The sequence below is a fragment of the Drosophila subobscura genome, chromosome A (genome assembly GCF_008121235.1).
Source record: "Drosophila subobscura isolate 14011-0131.10 chromosome A, UCBerk_Dsub_1.0, whole genome shotgun sequence".
Classification (NCBI taxonomy): domain Eukaryota; kingdom Metazoa; phylum Arthropoda; class Insecta; order Diptera; family Drosophilidae; genus Drosophila; species Drosophila subobscura.
The window spans coordinates 23,377,200-23,398,765 of record NC_048530.1 but is presented as its reverse complement, the minus strand read 5'-3'; the positions used below and the strand labels follow the sequence as shown (position 1 = coordinate 23,398,765).

General features: G+C 50.7%; 1 protein-coding gene across 1 annotated transcript; it reads right to left on the bottom strand.

The window, feature by feature from the left end:
* Positions 1-1,248: 1,248 nt before the first annotated feature.
* Positions 1,249-19,838, bottom strand: LOC117903058 (protein TOM71-like). The gene is made up of 2 exons (XM_034814805.1): positions 19,834-19,838; positions 1,249-2,375 (listed from the first exon to the last, which is right to left on the bottom strand). The coding sequence occupies exon 2, from the start codon at positions 2,355-2,357 to the stop codon at positions 1,275-1,277; it is 1,083 nt and encodes a 360-aa protein (XP_034670696.1). The 5' UTR covers positions 2,358-2,375; positions 19,834-19,838; the 3' UTR covers positions 1,249-1,274.
* Positions 19,839-21,566: the final 1,728 nt, after the last annotated feature.

Genomic DNA, 21,566 nt, shown 5'->3' with positions numbered 1-21,566 from the left:
TTCGATTCGAAGTGGATCTTTGAGGGTCTTGAGATGGTTTCAATACTGATACTTGCCGCCCCTGCCTCTGCCTCTGCTGATTCCGATGACAGTGCTGGGTGGCAGGTATCCAGCAGTCCAGCAGTCGTTTCCTCTCATTTATTTCCCTTTGTACTCACTTGTTCTGGTGCTGCTTTTCTGCTTGCCCCTGGACATGGACTTGCCGATGTCGGGGCATGTCTTTGGTTCGGAGAGGGGTCCAGCTGCTGCCCTCTCTGTAGCTGCTCTTGGATCCAAAACACCTCAAGATCGACCCACATTTGAGTGGAATTATTGGTCTTGTTCCCTTGCAGATCCATCTCCGATTATGGGCGGGTCTTGGGGGGCTTCGTTCTTCCTGGTTTAATCAGCTTAGGACCCAAGAAGTTGCACAACTGCCAGGAGTGGGCAAGGGAAGCCCACACGACGCTGCCCACATGCCACGAGCAGGCTGCCACACGTTGACGTGCCACTATCAAGATGATGACGAATGTCGCCTTGCCTTGCCAATGAATCGGCATGGAGTGGCCTTGCAGCTGGCTCCCTCTCTCCCCTACCTTTCTCTCTGTGTAATTTGCCTGGGCGGAGGCTCTTGTAGCGCTTCTTCCCTGCCACACACACACACACACACACAAACAGCTCCTTCGTGGGCAACGCTTCAGCGACTCAGTTGATTTGGCATTTGTCCTGCTGCTCGGGGCATAATCTGGACCGTGGTACGTGCTACGTGCTACGTGGCCCCTGGCCCCTGGCCCATGGACGGGCCACACGCTGTCGCGTCAGCTGGAAGAGTTACTTAGTGCGGTGATCCTTTGCCCGATCGACTTGACAATCGCTCTCCTTCGTTACACCACACGGCACACGACAACCTACGACAAACGACACACCACGGCCACCCCTGTCCCTGTCTTGGCTGCTTATCACGAGAGACCTTCTGTCTTGGCGGCTGTCTTCGGTTCGCTGAGCAAATGGCGGGAAAACAAAACCCAAATCCACACATGGAAAGACACATGTCCATCGCCTTATCGGGCATATTCATTGCTTGCCTGCTGCTGCTGCTCTCTCTCTCTCTCTCTCTCTCTTTCCGGGAGGATCCCATGCGGGCGGATGGCGAGCCAAAGGCAAAGCCAAAGCCAAAGCTCCAGCGATAAGCGATAAGCGCTGCCTGGGGGCGCAGCTGGGGGCGTGGGAAACCCTTCAAAAAGGTGGGAAAATGTTTCGTACCTTTACTGAAACCCAAACAACTTTTCAACACATTAGACTATGGCCCCGGGGCCTGGGTGCCGCTGCTGGTCGATGCCCAAATTCTTATTGGCAACGGTGCACGCCAGAATGCCATTGCGCACGGTGCAGGCGTGCAGAACCTCCTGGAGGGAGTCGCCGTAGAGGCAGGACTGGTTGAGCAGCTCCACGGCCTTGTCGGGATTGTGCCGCTTCATCTCGAGGGTGGCCAGCGGGCCGTAGGGCGTGGCGCAGCGGGGATCCAGCTCGATGGCCTCGTACAGGAGCGGGATGACCAGCTCGGCGTCGTCGTGCTGTTTCAGCTCCAAGATGGCGCGGTTGGCCAGCAGCACGGGGTTCCAGGGCGCCAGCTGGGCGGCCTTCTCGAAGCAGGTCAGCGCCTCGGCGAAGTCTTTGCGCTCGGACATGATGCTGCCCTTCAGCATGTGGCCATCGATGGTGCTGGGGTCCGCTGCCGACACTTCGTCCAGCCCGCGGAGTGCAGCCTCCATGCCGGGCTGGTCGTCTTGGAGCTTCGCCAGCTTGTACTCGGTGAAGTGTTTGAGGGCCAGGGAGCTGACGTGGCCTGGAGCCAGCCACGCGGCCATTTCGAAGTCTATCAGGGCCGACTCGAAGTCCTGGAGCTTGCTGTGGATCAGGGCGCGCTGGTGGTGCAGGTCGGGATTGTCGCACACCAGCCGTGCCGCCTGCTCGAAGGCGTCCATGGCCTCGTCCTGTTGCTGCAGCTGGAAGCGAAGGGCGGCACTGCGAATGAGGGCGTAGGCGCGCAGCGTGGCATCCGCCTCAGCATCGCCGATCAGAGCCTCAAAGTCTTGCTGGCACTCCGCGAAGCAGCCGCACAGTAGATGGAAGGTGCCGCGCAGCAGACGTGCCTCCGGCTGGTGCCTGGCCCAGTGCTCGGTGGAGTCGATCTCCTCGGTGCAGGCGGGAACGACGTCCTCGAAGCGCTCCTCGCGGAAGGCCCAGTGGGCGCGGGGGAGCCCCTGCAGATCCTCACAACGATCGAAGCTCATCGCCTGCAGGGGATCGGCGATGAAGGCGCTCATGTACGAGTTGATGTGCACCTTGGAGGGCAGGCGGGGACCCCGTTGGCGCATTATCTCCTTGGCATCGGCCTCTGCGCTCTGCTGGAGGATGCGCTGCAGGAATGACTCGATGGACGCGTACTCAGGGCTATCTTCGGAGATGTGTGAGATGTGGAGCAGGATGCGGGCAGCCGCCAGATCGTTCAGGCACTCCTGCAGGTCCCCGGTGGCCTCGTTTGCACGTGCCCGACTCAGGTAGGCCGTGTCGTTGCGGCAGTCGAACTCCAGGGCCTTGGCGCAGTCCTCCTTGACCGCTGGCCAATTCTTGAGCACCTCATGCCCCATGGCGCGGCTCTGGTGCAACACGGACATGCCCTTGCGATGATTGCTGATCTCCGTGCTCATGGTCACGCCACATTCGTCGATTGCCGCGGCCACGCGACGATGCTGCATGGTAGTGTCAGACACCTCCGCCATCACCATGCCCTCCAGCTGCTCCTGCTGCTCTTCTCCTGTCTTGGCCTGCGGAACGGTTACCATCTTGGCCAAATACTTGCCAATGCCAAAGGCCACGGGTGCGCCCACAAGGAGCCCCAGATGCAATTTGCTAATCGTCAAATCCATTGAAAACGTTTTCAAACTTTCAATTTACTGCTTAAAAAATTTGGAAATCAATATTTGTGCGTATATTTAGTTACTGCTACTAGTTCGGGTGCGGATTCGTGTTTGAGTTTCTGTCTGAACTGTTCCCTCTCTCTGTGTGTGTGAAAAAGCACAGCCGCCTGAGAGGGCAAACAATTTGCGTAAATATTTTGGGGATATTTCGTATACTTATGAATAAAGTAAGTAAAGCAGATCCACATCAAATATGATGGCAAAACATGAGCCAGAAGACACTTTCGTGTTTTAATTTCATTTCATTGTTGGCTCCTTTGGAAGATGATTCTTGCATCAATTAATCATTACTTCATTGATGATTCTTGGCTGATTTCATGGCAGATTCATGGTCGAATTGCCTTCACTCTCCACACTCCCCCCCTTCCACCACCTTCACTGCTTTGTACCAGTTTCATGGCTTGCACGTGATAATTGCCGGCCACTTGCATGTGATTTACTATACATGCATACATACATACATACATGAACATACATACATATGTATGTGTGTACGTATTTGCTTTCTGTTTCGGTTTCGTTTTCACTTTCGTTGTTGCTGCTGCTGCTGCTACTGTCTTGTGTTTTGTTTCATTGATTGCATCTCGATTTAATTTATTATATACACAACACATACGTACGTACATAGATGGTTGCATATTTATTCATTTGTTTTGTAACACCAAAATCACCTAAAAGTGCTTCGATGCTTACAGTCTCATTTCACAAATATATATGGATGTACATACAATCGCAGCATTGCGAAGAATAGCAAACTGATTTAGATATTTACAACTAGTCATGTGCTTTGAGCTTTTCAGGTATGTCTCTCTCGTTCTGCCCAAATACGATCGAAGCTGCATGCAAAATGCTGGGTAAACGTAAACAAAGCGTGCAGCCTCACAGACATGAAAGCTCTGCGTGGAATGGCATTGGAAGAGTTGGGTTCGAAATTGAAAGCTCATAGCCCAGCAGGAGGCGAGGCTGCAAAAGTTTAGCCAGAGTCAAAGACAAACTGCAATTGATTTAAGCTCTGTATCTCGCTCTCGCTCCCGCTCTCTCTCTCTCTGCAATATGCAATCTGCGTGTTTAGGCCTTGAACACATATATTTATATACATACATTCATAATAATACATTGTATTAAATGTACATACAGGGAATTTATAGTGCTGACCGAAAGTCTGTCTAGCGTAAAGCATAAAGCACGAAATGCACGGAAAAAGTGGAAAAGCGTTTCCTGGTCATGCTGTGGGCGGAAGGAAGTGCATGGAATTCAGCACCCCATCCTCCATTCCACCATTCCCCATCCATCTCTCTCTCTCTCCTGCTGCTGCTGCTGGTAAAATGTCAGATGTCTGGGCCAAAAGGAATCGGAGCGTTGAGTCGGCGTGCCGAATGCAATTATGGAGTGTCTGCTCTTGTCTGCTCTCCTCCAACCAAAATGCCAGAGCCTTTGGGATTAGCCAACAGAGGAGGCCACAGCAGAGCAGTCACAAACACAAAAAACAAACGCAAACAGAAACCGAGCCAAACCCATGCACACAGATGCTTCCCGCAGAGCGTGGGCGAGACGTGGGCCACACCCAGTCCCAGTCCCTGGCCCTGGCCCTGGCCCGACAGCCACCCTTAATGTCAGCCGCTTAGCTTCACCTTTTGGCCCCGATCCCTGCCCATCCTCAGCGCTCATGGTGTGCGTTAAAAGTCACGATTAAGCGCCGCATCAGCCGCATCAGCCCACTAAAGAACTAAAGAACGAAAGAACATCCCCCAACTCCCCTCATTGCACTCTCATTTCCCCTGATGTCGCTCCCTGATGTTGACTCTTCCGCAACTTTGTTTTTGTTGTTTGGGGGGTGGATGTTGCTGGGCCATGGGCTTGGCTTTCGGCTTTCGGCTTTCGTCTTTCGGCGCATAAACTGCATGAAATGAAGTAATTAATTTGGGAAAAGTTCACTCCGCAGGTCACACCATGCGGCAAAAGGTCAGCAATCATCATCAGCAGCAGTGATGAATGTGTGCAGATTTATCATATTTGATTAGGTGATGGCCCAGAGCGGAGTGGGATGAGTTGGGCAACAACTGTAGACTGATTCCATATCCACATCCATGATTACTTCTTTTAGTTTCTTTTCTAATCTGAATATTGATTAAAGATCGTTTTATTTATGAATTATGGCCCTCTCGCTACCAAAGACTGGCTCCATAATCGAAGCATATAATTAGGCAAGGAGTCGACTGAGGGGACACACAGTCATGGCATAGATGAGGCATGGAGCAGCAGCTCTTTGGGTGCCCAGCTGGTTCTTCCGGCTGCTGATTGCCGCGAAATATGTCTCACTTGAAGCGGGAACTTGAAAAGCGAAACTAGTTTGCGCCTTGAGAGCTTTGGATGGGATCGGGCACTGGGTTCTAGTTCTAGTTCTTGTCCAACATGACATAAGAAAACAAAAGGCAACGCCCTGGACAATGGACCACTCACCGAGGGACTGCGAACGAGAGAGAGATGGCCAGCGCAGAGTGCAGGGTGCAGGGTGCAGAGTGAGACAAAGAGATGGTCAAGGAGCGAGCACAAAAGCACACAATGAGTGGCCGGCCGGCCAACGGTCAAGAAAAGTTCCCAGCACCAGCACCAGCGCCAGCGCCAGTGCCAGCGCCATTTGCGACCCGATCTGGATATGGGATAGGCACAGGCACAGATCGGGGAGCTAAAGAAACAATAAATAAATAGACGAGACGAGACGAGACGAAGCGAAGGCGCATCTCGCATCCCATCCCGAACGAGAGCGCGAAAAATGCAAATGAGCCTCGAGACCGGAATGGGATCGGCATTTGGGACGGAACGGGACGGGACAGGACGGGACACTAAGTAGCCAGCAGCAGCGGGACTGACCATTGTCCAGTGTCCAGGCTTGTTGCAGGGAAGGAAGGAAGGAAGGGCACAAGGGTTGAGCCTTGCTCTTGCTCTTGCTCGGCGATGTCTTGAAGTTTTAGGTCAATGCAATTTCCCGCTGCCACTGCCCCTCTGCCCCTCTGCACCTCTGCACCTCACCCCCTCCCCTATGACTGTGCCCTTTGCCGTTTGCTCCCATTATAATGAGTTTCGCGCTCGTTATTCACCCCTTCCCGATGCCCTTCTTGGCCTGCAAGGCCCGACCCGATCGCAGCCCTCCCATCCGACCACGGGTCGCAGTTGCATTTGGTCAGCAGTTGGCCGCCTTAATTTACGGCCCTCGGGCCCCGATCCGGGCGACCTCATTTGAATATTAGTTGGGTTGGGTCTGGGTTGGGTCCGGGCTGGTCAACGATCTTGATTTGCTTTGCGGATCTACGTATCTATCCCCCTCTCGCTTTATCTTTATCTCTGCTGCGACTGTGAAATTGCCATTGCCAAGACATTCTCACATCCTTAAGCATTACACGCTTGACCAAGCGTTCCCCGTGCCCGTGCCCCTGTCCCTCTCCCTGTCCCTCTCCCTGTCCCTGTTGCTGTCTGTGCTGCCCTGAACTCATATTTCATGCCACTGACCAGAGTCCAGAGAGCCGCGTCCCAGCCCGTTCTGCGACTGGTCAACATGCGTATTACAATTTGATCCGCAGTCCGAATCTTTGCTTGATTAGAAATTTGTTTTATGACTGCGTAATTTTTGCGCCCCTTCCCCTGCCCCTGCCCCTGCCCCTGCCCCATCCCCTTACCCTTACCCTAGGGCCCTAGCCGTTAGAATTTATGCTTAATTTATGGATCCTCCTTTTGGGTTAATGAGAGTTTGATCTCACTGCGATTTATCTCTGGTCACGGAGCTGGCCATCAGGGCGGAGTCCTTCTGGATGGGATTCAATTATGATGTTGCGGTCATCTGTGGGGGCAGATTGCTGTATGGATGCACACCATGGAGGAGCCCGATACAGGAGCTCTCCACTCCGTTTGCCACTTCGGAAACCATTTCTAGGAACCCCAAAGGAATTTCCATTGTGAATCGAGGATCCCTTTGGCCCCTCTTCTGTTCCTTGGCCATTTAGGAGTCGCCTCAATTAAGTGCAACTCGTTCTTGTTTCGGTTTCGGTTTCGGTTTCTGTTTCGCTTTCGGTTTAAGTTCGGAGTTTCGGATCGGACCCAGCCGAAGGGCGAACCCGATCGAAATGAGGTCAGTGGCCAGGAACGAGAGAGAGAAAGAAAAAAAAAACCAAAAGGAAAAGGCAAAGGCAAAGGACAAGCTGGCAGGACCCTTGGGCATTGTGCTAAGACGTAACGGCTTTTCGCTGCTTTTATTATTTTTGCTTTTTAGTTCAGAGTCCGAGTTCGAGCTCAGAGAGAAGGAGGAGGACGAGGACGAGGAGGAGGAGGAGAAAAAGAACAACAACGAGGAGTATGAGAATGGGAATGGGACGTGTCCGATGAATGGAATCCTAAATGAGAGCAGGACAAGTTTGCCCAAGGATTAGGCAGAGGCATACCTAACGGTCAGTTCGCTGCCAGAAACATCAAATAGAAACTGAAACTGAAACAGAAACAGAAATAGAGAAAGACTTTGGATAAGCTGAAACTTGCAGGACAAATCTTTGAATGGCAGCTGCAACTTGAGGAGAATCATGAAGGGAAAACTATGAAAAGGAGCAGAGAAATTTAGGAAAATATTTTGCAGAAAAAACTTAAAATCTGTAGGAGAAAAATCTAAAGCAATGCGAAGGGAGTGTCAATATTTTGGAACTAAAGCAGTGGCAGAATCTACATGAAAACCCAAAAATTAATCAACAAAAGCATATTTATAATTATATTTCTAAATGGCAGACTAAGCCTCCGCCAGGTGCACAATAATCTGCCGGAGCTTTGCCATTGGCTCGTGCGGGAACAGCCCGGATTGGTCCAGATCAGACCACAAGAGCGACCTTTGTGCCAGCCTCAATAATGGATGCGGAAAACAGACATTTTCCAACCCAAAAAGTGGCTCTTAACTTCGGCGTAACCCTCAACCCAAGAACCCCTTGGACCAAGTACACAGAAGCTAAGACAACCCCTGGCATCCCTTTGGGTTGAAAGTTCAAAGGACTTTGTCGGACATTTTTAATGGAATTGCAGCAGCAACAAATTCAATTAATTTTCAGCTAGAAAGTTCAACATTTTGCGCCCTGGACATTGGTCATCGTCGTACCCAACCCAACCCTGTCCTTATCCTTATTCACATCCTCACGGATATGGCAGGGGCAGGAGGTTAGGGAAGCGTAACGAAACTGGATCTCCGGTCAGTCAATGACGATGCAGATCAGATGATTGAGTCACCCTCCTTGGCGCGGTAAGAAAAAGGTTAAGTCGCCAAACTGGTTCCGCGTCCCAATCTCTCGCTTCTCTCGCTTCTCTCGCTGTTGATTTATGAGTTCGCAACCCCTTGAGTGACCCTCTCCATCCCCTCCGAGTCCTTGGAAGGTGACAGGAGCCCGGGGCGAAAGTAGAGCATCCTCCGCAGCAGCAGCGGCAGCGGCAGTCAGAGTTGGGATGCTATTTAGATGATCTTTGGCCTGGCCACTCGTCTGCGTGTCAAAATCCCTCAAGTCGGGTGGTGGCTGAGGCTGAGGCTGAGGCCAGGTTTACCCTTCGATCTATTGTCCTGCTTCGATCGGCTTCGGCGATCAGCTGCCTAACCAATTAGTCAAATGTCCTGTCCGCATCTGTCATCATCTTCTCATCATTGGCGCAACTTTTCTCAGGCTCGAAATGGGAACGTTTTTATTTTGGTTTTTGTTTTTGTTTTTGTTTTGAGTTTGGAAAGTGGAAACTGGAAACTGGAAACTGGAAACTGTTTTGGGGGGCAGTGCAGTGCAACCTCGTGGCCGTGCTACGATTATTTCAACATAAATCCGCTGAAAGCTTAAATGCTGGACATGGTGAGAGGTGAAACAAGTTTCGGATTTCCACAATTTCAGCATCATTTGCTTCGCTCCGTTCTCAGCACCTTTTGACCCACGCCGAGTGTCGGTTTAACTGCGCCCCAAACGGAGACAAAACCGAGACACCACACACACAGCACACAGCACACAGCACACAGCACTCGTAATATGTTTTATAGCCATAAAAGATATTGTTGCTCTGCGCTGCTCTGCGCTGCTCTCCTCTGCTCTGCTCTAGATGAAAGCTGACCGAACTGGGAACTGGCCGAGGCAGTGGTCAGTGTTTGTCGTCTGTCGTCTGTCGGTTGTCGCTTGTCTCTTGTCGCTTGTCTGTGGCCAAACAGTTTCCGTTAGCACTCTCGCAAGTTGGCCAGAGAATCCCCATCCCATCCCCACTCCTCTCCACTCCACTGCGACCCAACAGCTCCCTGAACTTGTGATTTGGTAGCTCGTCTCGTTTGACAGACAACAACGGCAGCAAAAAGTGACAAGCCAAACTCATTTAATTACGAGTAAGACTTGCGATGATCTTCGTGTCGCTGGGGAATGATTTGTGAACGCAGAAAGCACACAGACAGCAGAGACAGAGGAACAGTACGAAGGAGGAGCCGCAGAAGGAGACTCGCAGATTGAGATCCGCATACTCTGGCATCGAAATTGTCTCAACTGCAATAGGTGGAACGCTGCACATTTGACCTCCTAGCACCGTAGCTCCCCCCTCCACCCGTTGGCACCTTTCATCTGCAGCAGGAGCCTGCAGCCCCATCTGCATTTGGAGTTTCTTGAAGCAAAACCCGGCAGTGATTTGATCGCATTTCCAGGCAATTGATATGCGAGCACTTCCTCTTGCTGGAGCGTAGATATGGATATGTCTATATGTATTATATATATACAAATATTGTTAATTACAACAGCAACAAGATGCCGCATTGCATTAGCAGAAATCAAACATGCAACGCAGCAAGAGGCAGCCGAGCAGACAGATGGATGGATGGATGGATGGATGGAAGAGCGCGCTGCCAAATAGTTGCAACATTTTCAATTATGAAATGTTTCTGCTAGTGCTGCTGCTGCTGCTGCTGCCAGTGCCTTCTTCTTTCAGTTTTCGAACCAATTTTTCATTGGGTTGTGCAGTTTTTGGTTCGTTTTTGATTATATAAAGCGAGCGCAAATCATAAAAGGCACCTGAAAAGCTGCGCCAACAGTTTTCTGTATCTTGCAGATACGAAAATTGCATCGCAGCGCGTGCCGCCAGTTAAAATGTTGGCTCATCGCCGTGCCACGGCAGAGGAACTCAGCCAGAGAGGTGTTGTTGGGCGCTGCGACTGGCTCCAAGAGTGGCGGCTCAGCCAGCGGCTGAACGGGGGGGCTGGCTGTTGTTTTTATTAATTGCACGGCAGCCACTGCCACATTCGGAGGAGCAGCAGCAGCAGCAGCAGCAGCCACGCCACCACCTCGCACTCTGGAGGCGGGCCATGGAGAGTGGCTGCCACTGCCTCTGCCACTTCGCGTTGCTTCTGTTGGTTGCGCATGCGCCACAAATTTGTTGCATTTACGCGAGATATTTATTATGATTTCGCTCGGCTTTTGTTTTGTTTGTCTTATGAATGGTACGGCCAAATGGAAATGGAAATTGAAGAGGAAAATTGCAAGATGCATTTCTTAACAGCGCCACTCGCGGCCGTGGGTGCTGGCTCCTGGGGTGGAAGTCGCTTTTCTATTACTTTTAGCACTACTTAGCCGGGGGTCACACATCCCCAGAGTAATCTCTTTCCCAGGTGCACAAGTCCCCCCCAGATTGTAAACACTTTCAGCTTATTTTTGACTCGATTTCCGACTCGTATTCGTGGAGTGGACATCCAAGTGGAGTGGACACCCAACCCGAAGATAGCTGACCAAAGCGTTAGTCTCGCGTTTCCGCGCATCGATGCCAAACGTTCCCAGCGGTGTTCCACTTACACATGTCCATGTCCATGTCCCTCCCCCTTTTACCACTATTTAGTGCCTGGCCAGGCGCACGCGCAACTCCCCGAAAATTACAATTATTTGTATTATCTGCATATCCGCATGTACATACATACATACATCATATGTGTATCAACATGTGCGGCTGGCTGGCACCAGCCGGACAGTCGTGTTATTCGAGGCCAGCTCTTACGTCAGGAGGCTGCACCGCACCGCAAAAGCTCACCGATCAGCCGAAAAAGTGTTCGTTCCCGTTAGAATTCTCCCATACTCATACTTGCGCTCAGACTCAGCTTTCTCCTCTCTTATACCCTGCAGGCGGAGTCCAAAGGCTTGCAGCATCTGTTGAGCAGAAGATAAGGACACAGCAATAGTTCAGATTTGTGTTCCATTTTCCCCATGCTCATTCCTAGTCCCCTACCAAATCAAAGCTCTTCCATTGTCTCCATATGGAGTGTTCCTGCATAGCTAACGTACTCCGAGGCAGTGTAGGGTGTGTGAAATTGCGGCAACGCAAAGTTCATCTTTCCTTCTGTTCTTCGGTCTCTCTCTTTGGGGTTCGTTCGTTCGTTTTTGCTGACTCTCCCGGTGTCCAGTGCACTTTTATCGAGAGTGTGAGAAGAAGCTCGCGCAAATCGGCCGAGCGGCAGTGGGAAGCGGGGATGGAGGTGGTCGTGCTGGGCGGGATTTACAGCTATCAACTATCGCCATAATCGTGATGATCTCTCTCTCTCTCTCGCTCTCTTCCTCTCAATCGATAAACCATTGCTGGCTGGCTGGCTGGCTGGCTGGCTGGATGGGTGGATGGGTGATTCGGTTTTGTCGATTTCCTGCTTCACACATTAACAGTCTTGGGGCGTCCATCGCTCCAAAGGGCGGAGCCCCAAAGAGTTCTGCGCGGCCACCACTTCGGGCTCGAACTGGGGCCAGCTGCCTTTTTTTCGACGGTCACGTTCTGTACATAAATATCCATAAAAAGTAATGCTCACATCCGTCCGGATGAGATCCGTTCAAGCAAGAGCACCACATCACAGAGAGAGAGAAGCGACAGAGGGAGAGCGAGGCGACACAGAGGCGATGATTGTGGATGGGGATGGGGATGGGGATGGGGAATGAGTGTTAGAAGAGGCGTAGAACTGAATCTTGCAACACTTTCGTTAGTTTAGCCGTTCTCAAGCCATCAGCCATCAGCCATCCCGCCGCTCTATCATAAATAATATTGCGATAAGATAAAGACTCGTAAAAAAAAGTCAAAACCTTCACACGATCAGAGGGAAATCAAATAACGATACACTGAGAGACACATGACACACACACACTCTCAGCTGAGGGTACACACACCTGAGAGATGCCCCTCAGATATCAACCACCGTGGCATCCAACACTCCTCTCCACTCCACTCCACTCTCCTCTCAGCGCTCAGCGCTCAGCTCACCTCACCCAACGAAAACCCAACCGAAACGGAACCAAACTGAGGCGAACCAAACCGAAATTCGATCGAGTTGCGGCGCTGAAAAAGTTTATCAGCCAGTACGCAGGTGTCCACATCAGCACAATCCATCCATCCATCCATCCGTATCCGTCCATCCATCCAGAGGGTCCAGAAAACACACACAAACAGAACAGAACCGAACAGAACAGAATGTGTCCCAGAGTTTGTTGTGATTTCGGTTTATTGCGGTTAAGTTGATTCAATATTGACTCCGCTTATCGAGCACCCACAACTGTGAGGCATGCAGCAGGAACGAGGAACGAGGAACGAGGAAGATTCACATTCCCAGAGGGTGTTCGTGGGACTCTCCAGGGGAAAAGCGTAACAGCAAAGGGTTCGGGCAGATGGAGACTTCCAATGAGAACTTTCACTGCTCAATCTCTCAGCTAGCCCAGACCTTAGAGCGGCTCAAGTGCCCCCAAAAGCTGGTGGAGGCTTCTTCTGTTCAATCAACTGTGGGCTTGCAAGGTTTGCGGACTCTTTGACGCGACTGGCAGAACGCCTTGAACGCAATTCGAGCCGCATGCAATGGCTCGTCCATGCCCAAGTGCAACACACGGGCACATCCGCCCACATGGGAGACCATCAGAGCACCAGCGGCAGCGGCAGTGGCAGTGGCGGGGCAGGGCAGGGGCAGTGGCAGTGGCAACAAGAAGATGCCACCTTGAGAAGAGCCAGCGAAGCAATCAGCGGCGAGTCAAGGCAGTCAATGTCGTGCTGAGCGGACCCACATCCTCCCGGCCAATTAATAATATTGTTATTCCAAAACTGTGTATGCACATAAGTAATTCAATTAGCCAATTATTGGCCCGAAGACATTAGAGTCGATTCGCCGATACCCTGACAAATGCCCAGCCAGCGAAGTTGAGGATCGAGGATCGAGGATCGAGGAAGGAGCCACAAGTGGCTGCCTGGAGCTGCGTGGCATCAATGGACCAGTGGAGGTCCTCCCTCCCAGTGCTAGTCAAACCACAGAGCACAGCGACCCACACGGGGCATTATGTGTGAGTGTCTGCCAATCCAATCTAATGGCAGCAATCAAGGTGATAAAATCAATGTTGCGGTTATTAGAGCGCTCAGCCGGAGGAGGCGGAGGCGGGGGCGGAGGCGGAGGAGTGCGAATGCAAAAAGCACAAACAAAATCAAATGAAATAAAATAAAAAGCGAAGCCATCAATTAACCGAGCGCACAACCCCATAGACCTACAAATATATTTGTATCCATTGTACATGTGGCACCTATGCAGATGGGGGAATGACTACGAGTGTCTGATGGTGTGTGGTTGCTGGTTGCTGGTGTGGGGCCAACAAACCCATTTAACCCACAACACAAGAGACACAGAAGTGGCCAATGTCTTGGCTTGTCTTGGCTGGGGAGTGCGTCCGTTTAATTATGGAAAATGATCATGACGGAGAGCATTTCCTGTCTCTCTTTCACCAAGTCCAAAGCCAGCGACAGGGAGCAGTGGCAGGGGCAGAACCCAGACCAGACCAGACCAGACCAGACCAGACCCGTTTCCATATGCGACGAGCAGTATCTGTGCAATGTCTTTCTTCAACTCTTCAATTTACCTGACTGTCTCTACTCCTTCTGCTGTTCGTTCTTTCACTTTGATAATTTCTCCGCACATCGGACAATGGCCATGTCCAAGACTCCACTCCACTCCCATCCCCTCCCCTCCCCCCTGGCTATTGTCTGGCTTTTATGAGCCCGAATAGTTGGGCCTCTGTGCTGCATCGATTTGCTCTCAGAATTTTAAGTACTTGCGAGTACCACCACACGGCGATCGATCAGTTAGTCGCTGCAGAGAGTCCCTCGATCTGGCCTGGCCTGGCCTGGCCGCCTGCCCAAAACCCAAAACCCAAAGCCCATAATCCCACAGATCCCGTGTTAACTGTTGCTCGTGCTCGAATAGATCACAGCAGATCGATCCGTAGATCACCCACACACAAACAAACAAATAGACCCCAAGAGATCCTCTAGGCACGTGATTGTACTGCCGATCAGAACGCTGAATGGCAAGAGACGCGTCTGGTGGTCAGTGATCCTAGACAATAATACACAAAATGCTGAGGAATCGTTCCAAAAGCCCTGATAATGCTTCAGAATAGTCAGGGGCTGGCTCTTTTGGCACTAGATGCGATGATTCCTTCACATTCTGCTCTAGGGAATCCAAAACCAAATCTCCGAGAAGGAGACTCAGCAGGCAGTTGGGAGAATCCATTCAATATCACAAATATATTCGTGAGACACAGTAGGCTGTGACATCGATTGACAGCACACAAAATGGGCTAGGGAATATCTGGGAGCAAATATTCAGTTCGAACTCACAGCTCACAGGCGATAAAGCAAATTTTAAAACTACACAAACAAAATTATTCTTTTTGAACATGGGTGAGTGAAAAATATGCCAAATAAATATAAATTTTAATAACTAATGATACTTCTTGTAGGTTCTCAGAATGCTCAACTGAGAGTGCCAGTTCCACTTCCACTTCCACTTCCACACTTCCAATAACAAGAATAAATATTGTAAAGCTCGGTTTCCTTAATGGAGAATACTACACCTCAATCCACACACCACATTGATGCCACTTGCATCCATCGCACCGCATTGCAGACACGCGTTTTAATCTTTAACCTTTAACCTTTAACCTTTAATCTTTAATCTTTAATATGGGTAAGTGAAGAGAATGGAATTGGAATTAAATGGATGCATTTTAATTGTAAATTCTTTGCAGCTTCGTTGGCTGAAAACGCCGCCACAACAGCGCCTGGAGACTCACTGCCAAAGTCTCCAGGGCGCCAAGAAGGGATCGACAGCATCGACGGAAGTACCCACAGCTCCCCCTTGGTGCGGCACTTCAGCTGTCTCCCACATTAAGGATTACAGGGGACTACTTCGAGCCTGCGACATTGCGGCTGGCCCGCAATGCCGAAGGACAACAAAATATTAATAACTGCGATCAAATGCGGACCATCTCCATTTAAACACTTTAAACAATAAATGCAACAAAAAAACACAGCTAAAACTATTTTTTATTTTGAGGGGTCAAGTGTCGATGACGTATGCCTCCAAGCCTGCTGATTGCCATTCAATTTGGTGTGGAAATCTAGGGGAAACCAAGGCTATTCACCAAGGAAGTGTGGAAACATTCTCTGTGTTTTTGTTGGGACTGAGAGCAGGATTTAATGTGCATATAATAATAAACTTTTGAGCAACAATTCAATGATGAGGCTAAGAACATTTGCATGGACTTTATGGGCTGCAACTTGGATGTGGAACTGGCATCCCAACCCGAGCCCAGATGAGTGTCCACTGCCTGATCCAAGGAGCGCACAGCGCGACAGGCGAACGTGTCCGACATGCTCGTAAACCTTGAGGCTGCTTTTCTGAGGAGCATCATTCAGCCGAAGAAGCAGAAGCATTTCCTTTCGGCTGGAGTTGTCAATGGCAGGCATCGCTCTTCGAATACTAATTTCGAGTGGGGATGGAGGCGGGAGGTGGGAGGCGGGAGGCGGGAGAGCTGCCATTAAATTGGTACTTGATGTGGATGAGAGGAGAGAGAGAGAGAGAGAGAGGTTGCTGCTGGAATGTCTCTCCACATCCATCTCCACATCACATCCATCTCGAGCTACAGCTACAGCTGCAGCATTTGCCATTTTTTGAGGTCGCTGCTGCGTCTCTCTCGCTTATTTAATGACTTTCCAGGCAGCCGGGGCGTGATGCGATGCATACTAATTGAGCTGTAGATGGATGATCTGGGCATCCGATGATCATGATGCGTTAGGCTAGTTAGGTAAGGCCCCAAGCAGCCAAGCAGCCGAGCAGCCAAGCAGCCGAGCAGCAGAAGATGATGTCGTCCGTTGTCGTTGTCGTTGTGCGTCCGCCCACGCCACAGCTTGACGCTCCGTGGGAATCCGTTTAAAGGCAACTACAACAAGCGGCTACCAACCAAGACAACAACAACAACAACAACAACAACAACAAATATCAAAAAACCAAACAAAAACCTCTACAAATTTCGGTCGAAAATGTATTTTATGGGCAAAACGTGAGGATGCCTTAGGCTGGAGAGGGAAGTGCTGCTGCTGCTGCTGCTGCTGTTGGCCAAGGGGCTGGCTGGCTGGCTGGCTGGCTGGCTGGCTGCTGTTTGGGCTTATTTATATGCCAGCCGGATCATCATCAACGGCCCTCAGATATGCGCGCACTCGGAATTGGACTGGAGCTGGAGCTGGGACTGGGACTTGGAATCAAGAGTCCGAGTCCGAGTCCGAGTCCGAATTGGATTTGGATTTGGTTTTTGGCATCTGGCATTCACTCGTGCTGTGACATAATCCATCAGACAGACAGACAGCAGCCGGAGACGCACTTGAACCACAATCCAAGCCACAGTCCACAATCCACAATCCACGATCCACAATCCACGATCCAATTCCGCGACAGCAACAACAACATCCTGAAGGAGGTCAAGTGATTGCCCAATGCCGCTGCTGCTGCTGCTGCTGCTGCTGCTGCTGCTGCTGCTGCTGCTGCTGCTGCTGCTGCTGCTGCTTCTCATTGTGTTTTCTCCTCAGGTGCGAGCTGCGGACTCTCTTTGACTCTTTGACTCTGCCTCCCCTTTGAAATATGAGACGAGTGCACACTGTCGTGTATTTTTGTATGCATGATCATCCACACCAGACTCAGCCTCGGACTCAGCCTCGGACTCGGACTAGACCCTGCCCCATCCGATCCTCAGTTGGAGCCTGTAGCTGAGGGCCCACCTGCACGTGATCGGTTACAGTTTGCATCCCGTTCAATGGCATCCTGAGGAAGTCAGGTGCCTAATTGTTTCCGTTTCTCTCTCTCTCCTTCTCTCTCTCTCTCTCTCTCTCTCCTTGTCCTTTATTGATCTCTTCTCGCTTCGCTCCATTGTGCGGTTAATTTTTGTCACCTGATCCCATCGATAAGCTGATCTCATGATCTGCCTCTCCTCCTCCTCCCCCTCCTCCTCCTCCCCCTCCTCCTCCTTCTTCTTTTGTTACTTTTTCTCCGTTTTCTGCTTTTGAATTTCTCTTGCCCTGAGAATCAGCGTCCATAGGGTTTCCTTTGCTCCTGTTTTTCGGTCTCTGGTCTCTGGTCTCCTGTCTCTGGTGTGTGGGATCGTTGAATAATTGGGTAAATAATTGGGTAAGTTTTCTGGGGAAATTTCTGACTCGAGTTCCCCTGCCCATGGGTTGCCACGGCGGAAGCAGATGCTCCTGGAATGTGTCGAGAATCCCTTGAGGAAAAGGCAAACTTCAGTCTACGAAATGCATTGGAAATGCTCAGAGCCAAGAGCTGGCGGACGGACGTGGAGCTTTCCCGGGCATTCAACAGAGTATTTGATATTCAAAAGCTGATCCCAACGAGGGGGCAGTGGCAGTGGCAGTGGCACTGGCACTGGATGATGATATGTATCTTTGGGCAATTGGAGCACAACCGACAGGGCGACTGCGACTCCAACTGCAACCGCGACCCCGGTGATAAGGTGCCAGTTGGGATTGGATTGGTTTGGTTTCTAGTTTCTATCCAGTTGTGAGCTCTCCCCTTGTCCACCGCCGCACCGCATGCTAATTGAATCAAATGTAAACGCATTTCCACTCCCTCCCTGCGCCCTCTCTCGCACAGCTGCGTCTGCCTAATTTGCATAAAATTAACTTAATAATCTTTGTGCCAATTGCGAGTAAGCACCCTCTCCCTCCCCCCGCTCCACTCCGCCCCTAAGCTGTGGCTGGAGCCCGCGAGGGATCGTGGGAAATGCTTGGATTAAATACATTTTCAATTATTTTATCAGACGCAAACGTTTTGCGGCTGTGGTTTCTTTTTATTACATGACATATTTGTTTGTGTTTTTGTTTCTCTCTTTCTGCCTCTCTCTTTGTTTTTCCTTTTCGTTTATCAACCAAAACAGAGGGCTAGAAGCTCCACTTCTTGTCACATAATGTGGCGCAGCAATTAAACGAAACGAAACGAAACGAAACGAAACGGCCTCAAAGCAGAAATTAAGCCAAAGTCCCCCCAGCGCACTTTGCATACCAATTGCTCCGATTTGCTCCGATTTGCCAGCGACTTCAGCCAGAGACTGGGATGGCAATGGGGTAGGGGTAGGGGTAGGGGGGACTGGTATTTCGATTTAAGGCGAAAACGAGAGTGGAAAGAGGGAGGTCAGACCACACCACACCACACCACACCACACCAAAGTGACCCTCCCTCCTCCTTGCTGCTGCCGCAGAGCAAGTTCCGCAGAGCTGACCCCCGAGCCACACTGGGCACAGGGCTAGGGGTCATCTCTTTTAATGATGCGCGGATTTGTCTCTTGATCATGTCGCTGGCTGCTCGTAAAAACTCAAGGATCGTCGGGCAAGAACACGGTTAGTGGCTGGGGCAGGGGCAATGCAGCAGCGGGGTAAGGTCAGTGCCAGCCAGCCGGGTGGGCTTCGGCTTCGTCTGTCGGCTGCTCTTTGGTGTGCGCCGATATGACTAAGATCCGGAGATCACCGCTTCCCTCTCTTCAGTTGCTCTTTTGTTATCACTTCTCGTCAGATGTGTCCCCCCTGTGCCCCCCCTGTGCCACCCTGTGCCCCCCTGTGCCCCCCTGTGCCACCCTGTGACCCGCTCTGTGAGCAAATATTAAACATCTTCGAGCGGAGAGCTTTGACGCCGTTCATGTTCCCATGTTTGCCTTGTGCCTTTGATGTTTTTATCTGTTCCGCGCTGAGATGCTCCACATCCCAGCACATCCCCTCCCATCTCACGTGGCCCCTGGCTCATCATCGCAAAGCGATCTCCTCGAGCGATCTCGTAATCGCCATCCGGGCCGGAACTGGTCGCATGCCACGCCACGAAGCAAACAGCAACAAACACACAAATATATACACAAATAAATGGTAAATGGTTTATGGTAAATGGTTTATGGTAAATGGGCTTGTGGCTTATGGATGGGTGCAGAGTGGTGCAGCAAAAGCTTCGTTTTGGGTGAAGATTTGCGAGAGGTTTGGGATGACATCTGCGTGGATAGACACTTATTCCTCCTCCCTTTTCTGGCTTATCAGCGGTTAGGCAATTGCCGCAAATCCACAATTCGTGGACTACAGCCACAGTCAGCGACAGAGCCCAGAGACAGAGCCCAGAGACAGAGCCCAGAGCCCAGAGCCAGACTGGAGTCAACTGGGTCAAAATCAGCATAAAAATCCGCAACTGATGTCGCGGATTTGATCGTATCGTACCCGTACCCGTACCCGTACCCGTACCCGTACCCATACCTGCAACCCGTATCGGAGTGGATCGTGGATTGTGGATTGTGGATGGGTTGGATCCAATCGGATCCAATCGGATCGCGTGATTGGGTATCAAGTAAGTGCCGGGGAACTTATTGCAATTGTAATGCGGTTGAATATTGATGAGAGAGGTTTGCTCTTGGGGTTGAGATTCGAGGGGATTCGCTTGGATCCGATGTGCGGACAGACACGTGGAGGAACCCCAAAGCGAAGCTGACACCCAAGCAAAAGTCCCATTTAAATTGTTAAACACGCGGGCGCACTCGTCGTGTTCCATTGAACTTCGACTGAAGGCGCATAAATTGTCCCCCCGCCTCCGTTGAAGATCGATCAAAGATCAAAGTACACCCATGACTGGGGCCCTAAACGAGTCTTTGGTCTCTTGGCCGATGGCTGAAGTGGTGTTCAAATGGGAAACATCCTCATCGGGCAGGGAATGGAACCGCAAATACTTCCGCTCCGACTGGCAGATAGGCGGCTGCTTACTCACTGCTTCCTGTGGTGCCACATTTGAATGTTGACCTTTGCCACAGATAACGACTAAATGTAGGAGCAAAATGCGAGTAAAACTGTCACAACAGAAGCAGCAGCAGCAGCAGCAGCAGCAGCAGCAGATCCTGGACTACCTGATCCTCATTAGGCAATTCACTTCCATTTCCGTTTTGCCGCACAGATAACTACTGTTGCGAGATAGATACACGTACGTGTGGCTCTCAGATACATTTCCATTAAGGTGAAGCGGTGCCTGGTGCTTATCTGCCACACGAAAACCGAACCAAAACCAAAACCAAACCCAAAGCCAACATTAAGTATTCAATGAGCAATTAAAACCCAACGAGAAGATCAATCTCTATCTCTGTCCCTCCGCGGGCTCTCCCTCTCCCTCTCCCTCTTTGTGGGTGTACCTGAAAGATTTCAAGAAGAAATCCAAGTGCCAAGCCATGCTGACAATGGCGAGGCATGGCAAAGCATTTTAATATAGAAATTTTCTTATGATTTTAGGCCAACGGCCTACAACGGCCTCTGGCTCTGGCTCTGGCTCTGTCTCAAGACAGCAGCAGCAGCAGCAGCAGAAGACCCAAACGGAGAGCCAAAAGTCTGCAGAGCTCTCGAGCCATTGAACAGCCATCGATGGGGCCCACGATTCATTGTCCATAGAAGGGCTCATGTAGTCGTAATCCCATCCCCCTCTCCGAATGGATTGGCTGACAGCGGTTTTGTTGTGTGTTTTTTTTTGTGGCTGGTCGAAAAGAAAGTCTCTGGCCGGTGGCTTTTGGTTTCCATTGAAGATTGGCGCAGCATTGAGGCAGCGGAGCCACAGCTCTCATGTTGCTGCCACACAGAGTTGACACCGCTGGCGATGCAGTTACAGCTACAGCCACAGGCCTCCAGCCACATCGACAAAGAAAAACACACCACATGAATCTTTAATGAAGAATCACCAAGTTGGGGGCCATAAACGCGCCAACCGCCAATCGCCAGCGTCGCCAGCGTCGCCAGCGTCGCCATCGCCATCGTCGTCTCTGCCATCGTCTCTGCCATCGTCTCTGTCGCCGTCTTTGTCGTCTTTTTCGTCGTACATTTTCTTTTATTGAGCCGTAAGATTCGAATTGTAATTGTTGCTGCTGGCTCTGTGCTATTTGTTTACACTGGCACATGCCCAGCAATCGTAGTTTCCCGAGGGGTATGCCCAGCCCAAGTAGGTGCATGTCGAGAGTGCAAATTGGTGGCTGAGAGAATGCCTGAGAATGCCTGAGAATGCTTTCCCCAAAACCCATATAGACATATCTGGTTTATATCTGTTGCAAATTCTACTCCAAATCGAATAAATATTGTATGTGTTTTATTACGATTGTCCCATTGTCACTTAGAGGGCAAAGCACAGTTGAGAGATTTATCCATCGCTTTCTTAGCTCTTTTTTTTGGATGTGATTTCGTATTTGGCGCGGCATTTGATGAGTAGTGGAGGAGGAGGAGGAGTAGAGC